Genomic DNA, 10,628 nt, shown 5'->3' with positions numbered 1-10,628 from the left:
GCTAAATCACTTGGAAACTGACTTGAAAACGTGAAAACAAAGTTTAAAACACTAACTAGACTCAAAGAATGCAAAACTATACTTTAAAACACTAAAACAAACCAAAAGACTCAAAACAGCCCCTAAACACTCAAAACTACCTTAAAAACACAATCTGGGCAATTTTGGGACTCTCACACAAACTTGGACAAATTTTGGTTTTCTAATGAACTAAAACACTTAAAAACATAATCTAAGACAAGTTCTAATTAATATGACTCAAAGAAATAAGATGGGGTTGATTTTCGACGAAAATAATTAAATTAAGACAAGAACAAAGTAAACAAATTCTTAGACAAATTTGGGTGAATCAAAACACTCTAACACACAACCAAAACAGAAATTAAACACTTTGAAACAATAAAGTAAAGGGATTTTGGTTTTAATGAATTTGAAAACAAAACAAACTTTGTAAAACAAAACAGATTGTAAGTGAATTTGAATGAAACTTATGGATGGAAGATTAGCTAGGAGGTTCTTCTCCACATATGTCACACTTGCATACAAAACGATTTCCAGTTGCTTTTCGATAAGCTATGAATACTCAACGCCCCAAATTAACCGTGAATTGCACTAATTAACCCTCAGTTTTTTCCACAAGTTATTAGGTTGGATGATTGCATACGACAACCCAAAACATTCCCTACAAGTTCCCTACATGAATTGCATAATAGAGATACAAGCAAGAATCATTAAGTTCTATGAAAAACATAAGCATTGACGAGGCACTCGTTACTATGATTTGCATGAAACTTATGCCAAGAGTTTACTTAACGTGATTGTGACTAGCAACCTTCACTACTTGTGAATATAAGTTTATAACGATTAGGTAAAACTCCCTTATATTCTAGCGTCAAATTCATGCATGAAAATTAAGCGTGCACTCTTAACCAACATACACAAATTAGTTTTTATATGAACGGATAAGTAAATTGAATTCACAACTTATGAATCACAACTGGATGTAATCAAATCATATTGCAAGTATGAACATAGTTTCGAATCACCCCCTAACTAAGAGGGGTTTAGTTCCTCATACTCACAAAGCAAGGATACATAAAATTAGACATTAAAATCAAAGGAAAGAAAACACCTAAAATGCTCCAACTTGGTAGCAAGTGCATCCAAGATTCCTCCTTTCCCTTGCTTGCGGCAGATTGGGTTATGGACAGATTTTGGGTAGTTTTATGATGTAGAATGGATGGGGAATGGTATGGAAGGGTTTAGGGTGAGTGTGGAGGAGTGTTTGATGGTTGGAGGGTGGTGGAGAACTAGGCAAAGAGGGTGGAAGAAGGTGGAGTGGCTGTTATGTTTTCTAGGCACTAGAATGGTGTTTTTGGGGTGTTTTGCTTCCTAGGGTGTGTATGGACGAATTTTTGTGATAAAATGATGAATATGGGGGATTGTTCTTTTGCCAAGGGGTGTAAACATGTATTTATAGGCCCCAAAAACCTTAGAAAATCAGGTTAGGTTAAGGATGAAATGCATGGCAATTTGTGTGTGTGGTGTGCAATGGTCCAAGGGTGAAAATGAAGTGATGATGCAAAGTGTGAAGGGTAAAATGGAGTGGTCTTGTAGCTAGGGGGCATGAATGATTGTGTACATTGCATAGAGATGGAAAGGGAGGTGAAAATGTGTCAATAAATGGGTCAAAGGTACAGCAACATGTGGTACACAAGGCATGGGATTCCAAATGTGAATGATGGAGCATCAATTGGTGCATGTAATGGATGTAAATGTTGTCTAAAATCTAATGAGTGAAGGGAACAAGAGGTATCAAGCAATTGAGTGTAATAATTAAATGAATTGAAGCATGAAATTAGAAATTATGTAGGGGACAAGAGTGATCAAGCATGGCAAGGAATCCAAAGGGAATTCTATGTGGTTTGCATGGCAAGGAATGCAAGTTGGGGTGACAGATTTTTGGGCTGTTTTCTTCATCTTTTGGACCATAATTCTTCATATTCTTGGCCTCTTTAGTTCTCAAATTCGTCCATCCACTTTGCCCATGCATTTGCTATCCATTCCAAGCCCGAAACATGCTCCAAAGGCCTCCAAAATGCATCTTCTTGCATACTTTGTACTTAGAGTCTGAAAACACACAAAAATAACTTTAAATACTAAAATAACTAAGGAAATACAACGTAAATGCACAAGAACAAGCTAACTAAGTTGCATAAATATGCTCTTATCAACATCGCTATTTCTTGGAGGTCTACCAAGCAAACGCTAGTTACGACTTCGTCTAACCATGCTGAGATTCTCGCCCTACATGAAGCATCGCAAGAATGCTTTTGGCTGAGAGAAGTGATGGGACACATTCGAAGCACTAGTGGTCTTACATCAGTCGTTGACCTTCCTATGACGATCTTTGAAGACAATGCAACATGTATCGAGCAGTTAAAGAAGGGATACATCAAAGGAGACAACACCAAGCACATAGCGCCAAAGTTCTTTTACTCACACCAGCAGCAGCAGCATTAGAACATTAAAGTCAAGCAAATCCGTTCCCAGGACAACCTGGCCGATCTCTTCACCAAGTCATTGCCCAAGTCTTCATTTCAGAAGCTCATCCAAGGAATCGGTATGCGTAAATTATCAGAATTAAATCGCTTGTAGTTCTCTTATTTAAGAAGCTATGTCTAACTCAGGGGGAGTATTTAGAAGCATACTCACATGATCTTAATGCACTCTTTTTCCCTACGATTAGGAACATTTTTCCCACTGGGTTTTTGCTACCTAACTAGGTTTTAACGAGGCACCTATTCTGAGATGATCATACTCCGTTGAGTTCACTACATTCGTCCAGTTTGACGATTATTTTAGACATTATGCATATTTTCTTACTCTTCTCTTTAGTCTATGGGTTTTCCCCATTTCTTGGGTTTTACCATAGCGAGGTTTTGTGAGTTTTTACAAATGCATACTTCAAATTAAATTTGAGACTCGCGATGACCCGTTGTGCCGATGACTTCATCAACTATTCTACCTTCTGTGCTGAAGATCTGATGCGATGGTTTGTTGAGTATTTACACACTCAAGGGGGAGTGTTGCAGTTCTATTTAGAATAGGAATGTGATTGTGTAAATCCTAGAGAATATGGGAAAGTATTATATATTCCTATTAGGATTAGATTACCTATTAAATGTTGTAATCATAAAGGAAAATGTATTTACCCTTCCAACTACTATAAATAAAGGCACAATGGGGTGAATCAAACACACCTCACAATTAAATCAATCTCTCTTTTCTCTAAAATGGCCGGCCTCCCTCTCTATCTCTAAACCGTAGATCGCTCAGTTAAATAGGCCTACAATAATTTTGTATTTAATAGTAATTATGCAATAGGGTAAAATAGACAATTAATATTTAAAATTTAAATTAAGTGTAAAAAGAAATTACATGAGTTTAAATAAAATTTCCGTAAGAAAAATAGTTTTTTTCACCATAAGTCTCAATTCAAAATTATATAGTTACTCATCTCAGGACCATGGGAATAATTTAGCAAATATCAAATGAGCAAGAGAAAAAGAGATGAATAAATTAGTACAAATAAAATCAAGAAAAGAACAAAAATAAGTCCGAGTCACAAGCTCGCTGTGTGCTTATCAGTGTTGAAAATTCCCAGATAGGAGCACTCTCATCATACTGAACCAGGTCTCCCACAAGTCACAAACCTCTCGCTCCTCCTCAGATTTTTAGGGTTCCGGTTCTCTTTTGGGCGTTTGAAAACTGTTCTTTCAGGTCAGCTTTCTTCCCTCTCACTCTCTCTTTTGCCCTTTCAGTTTATTCTGAATTTTGTTATTTGTGTTTTCTGTTTGTTTATTGTGAACTTTAAATTTTCAGTATGCTCGATGTAAGCAACATATTACGTTTTACTGATGATTCCAAGATTTGGGTTGGTTTAGGTTAGTTGAATTTTACATTTATTTCTAAAGAAATTGAAAGCGAGACTCTGAGGTTTCGTATTTTCTTGGCTAGCTATTAAACAATGGGGGATTTCACTGTGGCTGGTTGGTTGTGTATATCTTATGGTCATTTTTAGTTTTTGGGTATCTGAAATTTTCCTACTGCTGAAAAGATTGGAATTTGGAACGTAGGCGAAACCCTATTTTTCGCGCTGTGAAGTGTGAGAAAATTAGGGGTTTGATTTGTAATGGGAGTGGAAGAAGGAAACAGCAATGACGATAGTATGGAATGCGATAAAGAAGTTGAATGCCTGAAGAGTGAATTCAATGGATTTGGAAATTGTAATGACATTGCCAAAGGCAGCTCTGGTGCAAGTGAGGGTGTTCGAACTTATAAAAGGCGGAGGCAGGCGAGGTTCCATTGGGATAGCAGGTCACAGGATGATGGGGGAGCTGATGTGGAATCATCGAGTCAATTGGTAGACCAGGTGCTTCCTCTAGCTCTGTGCTAGTATTTCATGTTGACAAAAACCATATTCTTTATTAATAAGACAATTTTGTAAAGCAGGACTGTAGTATTCTAGTATATTCGCTGATCTCCCTTCTCCCTTGTAATTTTTTGTGTTCAGTTTTAACGGAATTCGACTTGAGCAATGGTAAGCTGTACTTAGTTTAGACAGAAAAATTAGCGTATGAATCGCATCCTTATGAAAAATTTACAACAAGGCTTGTAAATTTTGAGCGCCCAATGAGTTTCTTAGTTTTTTAACTCAGAACAATGAAGACTTGGGGAGGATCACAAAGAGGTTGGGATATGAACAAGTTAACTTAACCATCATTACTTTTCTCATTAACGCATTTGAGAGCTCATTAGGCTATTTAGTGGGCACTGTTAGTAGGAGGAAAATGAGAGATGTTTATTTTTCAGGGATAAGTGTGAAACAGAGTTTATTGATTGCAAGTTAAATTTTTTTGCTTTATTATGGGTAATCATTTTACTTGAAGCTTTGAAAACTGTGATTAAAAATTGGAGCAATGTATGAGCATTCTTCCCTGGATAACGAAATACCTCATTGTGGTACTTTACAATATGGCTAATTTAGCTATGATGAGCTACACATGTGATGTAATCTACACTGTTCTGGAATAAAAGATTTATGTACACACAGATATATGTATGTCTTCAGTTACCTCTCCTTCAATCCAGCCAATTGTACTATTTGGTCCTTGTTTTCCTCATTCACTATGTTTGATTTCTGCAGCGTCTAAAGGAACCAGTGCGCACAGATATGCACAATAACTCTTGTGAGCAAGTCCATGTTCGCATGAGTAGTTCAGATGCATGTTCAGATAGGCACTGGACAACTTCCGTACTGGAGAACATGTATCAGTCACTAGGTGATGATGAAGGTGGTGTACAAGTGTGCATACGAGAAGCGATTGCGCATTTTCGAGAGGTTGATCACACAACACAAGTTAAGGTTTGTGCTGCAACCAAGAGTCCATGTGTTCTACATATGATTGTAGATTTATAGGCTTATGGTCATTCCCTTCATACTTTCGAGTTTCAAAACAATATGATTTTTAAATTTTCTGTTATATTTATTGTTTTTGCAGGAATCTGGTCATCATAATGAGGATAGGCACCGATACTGTTTTCTTACACGGTCTATATTGAATAGATCTCAAAATGCCGCCAGCAGGCATGCTGGTGTTATATCTAATGGATCTTCAAATAAATCAAATCATCATACAGTTACCGCGATGTGTCAGCATGCTTTTTATAATGTTTTAGTTTCAGAAAAGTTTGCCTCGTTGTGCAAACTGCTGCTGGAAAATTTTCAAGGAAACAAGGATGACAGCATTTTTGACTTTAGTCTTATAAACTCAAGGATGAAAAGGGGAGATTATGAGCACTCGCCTATGCTCTTCTCAAATGATATGCAACAGGCAAGTTGGAGAGTCTTATGTTGTAGCTGTGATGATAATGAATGCTTAATTTTTGGTTAATATCATGGTGTGAATGTAATAATATGTGGTGTCAAGATTAAATAGTTAAGTCCGTTAATGATTATTATTCCTGGAATGGTTATGATTTCAAAAGAAATGGAACTTCATATGGTTATCATTTTGGGAATGGTTATGATCGATGTATTTTCAGAATGCTCTCCATTAACTGGCTGGAGTTGAAGGTATTGGTTGGTGAAACCTGTTTAAACATTATGTCTCTGAATTCAATGTGTGCTGAAAACGCACACTCAATTGGTTAATCTGCTTTAGTAAGGTGTATCATGTTTATGGAGTGAGATTTGCTGCTCTCTACAAATACAGATTTACAATCCCTCTTCGCGAAAACACTCATTAATTCATTAAAAGGTGATTTCGATAGTAAAATGATTTGGAGGCATGATTGATCTCATCACATGAAATATTTATGAGTGAAAAAGATTCTGTAAATGTAAAGTACCAGAAAGCTATGCATACAAGCAAAGGTTTGGATATTAGTTTGGAAAGTCATGGCATATTAATGTTCCCAAACAGCGTATGGCTTATAATCTTTATATCCCTGCTTTTAGTTTCTTGCAACGTTTTGGTGATCGTAAATTTTGTTGGCTAATGTATGTGTCATGGTGAGGCAGAGGTACCTGGAGACAGTGATCACTTGTGGTTGCTTTCCTTTTGAATGACCACCTGTCTGATGCTTGATAGATGATATATGATATATGATTCTGATTTTCTTTTTCTATATGCATGTGAATGGTATACACTTTGGAACTCTCCCACCTGTTTCACTATTTATATGTTAAAGTCTGAATTGTCTTATCATACTCCGTCTTCTTTTTTGTGTCAATTTACATATTCCAAACCTGAGTGTTCTGCAGGTATGGATAAAGCTTCAAGTGATTGGTACGGACTTGATTTCTCTTGCAAAAAACCTCTCGGACATGTCAAGGGCTTCGTACAATGAACAGGTTAGGTGATTCTGTTGAGAGATGTCTAGTCCATATACCTGAAGATTTAGTTTATAGAAATCTATTAATTCTAGAAATAACTTATTGTATGTTCACTCTCTGGTGTTGTAAGCCTGATCTCACAAATTATTTTATCTGTCATCTCACCTGGGAGGTTTAGTCCACAATACAATGAAATATGGAAAAAATGAGGTACAAGAGTTTTATATTGCCTATTTTCCTCTTGCTTACTTGTCACTTGTAGGAATTTGGCCTCTTTCAAGTTTCATGTCTTTTGGGATATGTGAAAGTAGTGATTTGTCGTTCACCAAAAAAGAAAAAAAATAGTGATTTGTCTAATTATTGTGATGAGATGCGTCACCTGACAATGAAAGAATTCTGAAAACAATTTTCAGGGAACGGCATGTCTGGCTAAATGCATTGTCATTGTCAATCTACTTTGGTGTCTGGCTAAATGCATCTCAGTTATTATGTTTATGATTTTTGTTTTTTAAGGTATTGATCAGCCTAGTTTTCAGGAGTATTCTAACTTTTGTCACTTTAAAACAGTTCTACCCCTTGGGATCTGACTTTCACACTAAAGTGAAGCAAACAGAGGATTGTTGTGTGCACAGTGTATGCACTTGCAGGTGCTGTGGATGCTGTACAAATGGGAAGGATTGTTTAGTATGTGATTCATGTGAGGAGATGTACCATATCTCCTGCATTGAGCCTGCTGTCAAACAAATTGCTCCAAGTTGGTATTGTGCTAGGTGCACTGCAAGTGGTCTTGGATCATCCCATGAGAACTGTGTCGTGTGTAAGAAGTTGAACGTGGCCAAGACTCTAGTTGATGGAGTTGGAGGTGAAAGTGTTTCTACAGACGAAGAAACAGTCAATGAGGCGGGTCAAAATTCAAAATTGAGTGCAGATGATGGAACCCAACTATTAGAAGAAAGCAAAGAAATTTGCAAGACTTGTGGACTTGTGGTTAAAAACGGTGAGAGGTTGAGGATATGTGGTCATCCATACTGCCCCAAGAAATATTACCATATGAGGTGTCTGACAACTAACCAGTCAAGATTGTACGGTCCCCGATGGTACTGCTATTCTTGTCTATGCAGAAGTTGTCTCACTGATAAGGATGATGATATGATTGTGCTTTGTGATGGCTGTGATCACGCGTACCACCTCTATTGCATGGAACCACCACGGACCTCTATTCCAGTTGGAAAATGGTTTTGCAGAAAATGTGATGCAGGAATTAAGGCCATGCGCAAGGCAAGAAAGGCTTATGATAAGAAAGAAATGACAGAGAGAGAGAGAGACGAAGGATCAAAGAAAGAAAAATGCGATGACAGGGAATCAGAACGAGGTAGAGGGGGTATGGAGGTGCTTCTCTGCGCAGTCAATACTCTAGATAATGAAGAGGTTATGAAGAGTAAAAAAGAATGAGACAGTTTTCTGGGGACGACATGTTTTTTGTGAGTTAACGATTTTGATTTTTGTAGGTCTATCTCAAGGCTAAGAAGTCTGTTAGTTTTCGTTGGGGGCGATATTTTGGTAGGTTATAAATTCTGTTAGATTCTGCTTATTTTTGGATAACTCAGCGAAAGACAAGATACCAAAATGGCTGTAAATTTAGTTTCTTTGTTGCTAAAAGTGCAGTTTAAGAAAACAGGACGGCAACTCGGTAAATGATCATTTTAACAGTCAACATTGAACAAACTGGTGGTTTCTACTTTTGTAAGTACTTAGTTTTCAAAGGTATCAGAAAGTAATTTTCGCGCTTATGTTGTAAAATGATGAAAGCTGATAAAATTTCGATAACTAATGGAACATTTTTTGAACATTTTTTAAGTTTCTTATTGGATTTTTCTTGTGGTTTTATATTTTGGTACATGAAGCTTGATATAACTTTTGGAAATGCTTCTTTGTGCACGAATCTGTTCTTTGAGATTCTGTTTGGTGGACATGGACTGGTACTTCATCCATACTACAATGCTTGTGATTTTTTTGTTTTAGATTTACTCTTATATAATTTCGAAGTCTAGTTTATTGTATTTTATTTTCTGTAAAAGTGTCCATATTATAAGTTTACTGCCGGCTCTTTGGAACCAAGTTCTTTGTAATCATAATATTCTTAAAATTGATATTTTTTGATATGGATGGCCTTGTTGGGTGAATCTCCTTAATAACTTTGGTTTACTTTGTGAACAATTTTCTATGTTCTTGGATACAAGTCGGTGTTTGTTTTAGTTTCTGGTTATGTTATTGATATTGTCCTCGAATATGATTGAACTATGCTTCTCGTATATATGTGATTGAATTCAATTAACACGTGATTAGGTATGAATGTGGAAAAGTTAGTTGTCTGGATGAATGCGACGTTGGGAACACTAACTTTATATCCAAATCACATCTCTAGCAACGACTTAAGGACTATCCAACTTGATGAAGAGCACTGACATGCTCCTCGTTGTATGAGCGATACTGAATTACCATTATAGAGATCTTATATTCTCCATGTTTGGGTAAAACGTTGTTGAGTTCCTAGAATATTCGAGAGAGCAATAGAGTGAAATATCTTGCACCACCTCCCAAAATGAGCCTGAAGCTTTATTTTGGGAGCGATGGGCTGCTTCCCAACTGGATGCGCCACATATGGCTGGCCTGGAGCCGAATGATTTAAGTGGTTTACTTGCTTTAGCATGACCATTCGAGACATTTAGGTCAAACACTGATGCCATGATGCATCTCATTACCGGGAGTAAGGATCTTGTGCATCATATAAATACTTATGGTTTTGGTTGATGTATCAACAAAATTGTCACATGTTTGTCCACACATATTGCTGCTAATCCTCCTGGTCAATTTTAAGGGTTCACCATCCTAATCTAAACTACATATTAATAGAACCTTCATTGTCAACCAAAATTCCATGAAATTGCCATTCTAACAATAAGAAATATGGCCGATAATGTAATTTCATACAACCAAAATTTTGCTACTTTCTTTTTTCAAGGCCTTACCTAAAAGATGTTTTAACATATCTCTAATTAAAAAAATAAAAAATAAAAAACAAAGCTCTCTTCCTTCTCTCCCCATTCTCACGTTCTCTCTCCCTTTTTCTCTTTCTCTCTCCTTCCATTTTTAAAGCAAAAAAAAAAAAAAAAAAAAAAAAAAAAATTCACACATATTTTATGTGTGCCCATATGCTAGTTATCCCATAAAGTCTGGAAGACTAGTTAATGCTGGAGAGTTTATTGATGATGTTTTGATAAGTATTGCATGTTTTTGGGTTGAGATTGAACACCAATTCTCTATGTTCACCCTAAAAAAGCCTCATAGAGCAAACCCTTGGTGAACGCACCAAGCTTTTGGTTTCTGCTTAGGGCTATGCAATCTTGTATGTAGCTATGTTAGTTTGCATTGAGGCCCAATGCCACCCAACCATTTATGACGTTACAGTTGATTACTAGGTGCGAACTTGCGCTTTGTGCTTGCGCGTTTTGAGTGTGCATTTTATGTATCAAGTTGTGCCGCCGCAAAATACCAATATGGGTCCTCATAAAAGGTTGTGAATTTTTGTCAATTACGATTCTCTTTCACACTTGTTGTTTAAAGCTTTTGCAAACGATCTTTTACCGTTCATTTTCAGATTGTCAGTTCAACGAGACAGTGTTTCGGTCGTTGAGGGAGATAAGAAAATCCTGTATAACAACATGAA

At 36.7% G+C, this 10,628-nt stretch overlaps 1 protein-coding gene across 5 annotated transcripts; it reads left to right on the top strand.

Annotated features, from left to right (window-relative positions):
- The first annotated feature begins 3,518 nt into the window (after window positions 1–3,518).
- LOC103441554 (PHD finger protein EHD3-like) lies at window positions 3,519–8,750 on the top strand. 5 transcript variants are annotated; one of them, XR_001790714.3, is made up of 7 exons: window positions 3,519–3,783; window positions 4,140–4,435; window positions 5,210–5,428; window positions 5,565–5,897; window positions 6,830–6,919; window positions 7,469–8,461; window positions 8,567–8,750. XR_001790714.3 is itself a non-coding variant. In XM_008380235.4 (7 exons), exons 3-7 carry the CDS (start codon window positions 4,196–4,198, stop codon window positions 8,351–8,353), a joined length of 1,767 nt encoding a protein of 588 aa, XP_008378457.1. In that variant the 5' UTR covers window positions 3,624–3,783; window positions 3,886–3,947; window positions 4,140–4,195; the 3' UTR covers window positions 8,354–8,750. The 5 variants fall into 5 exon arrangements, 4 of the variants coding, with proteins under 4 accessions (XP_008378456.1, XP_008378459.1, XP_008378458.1 ...); XM_008380235.4 differs by adding an exon at window positions 3,886–3,947 and having other exon boundaries at window positions 3,624–3,783; window positions 7,469–8,750; XM_008380234.4 differs by having other exon boundaries at window positions 7,469–8,750.
- Window positions 8,751–10,628: the final 1,878 nt, after the last annotated feature.

The sequence above is a fragment of the Malus domestica genome, chromosome 08, assembly GCF_042453785.1.
Source record: "Malus domestica chromosome 08, GDT2T_hap1".
Lineage (NCBI taxonomy): Eukaryota > Viridiplantae > Streptophyta > Magnoliopsida > Rosales > Rosaceae > Malus > Malus domestica.
This window is presented reverse-complemented; position numbering and strand designations above follow the sequence as displayed.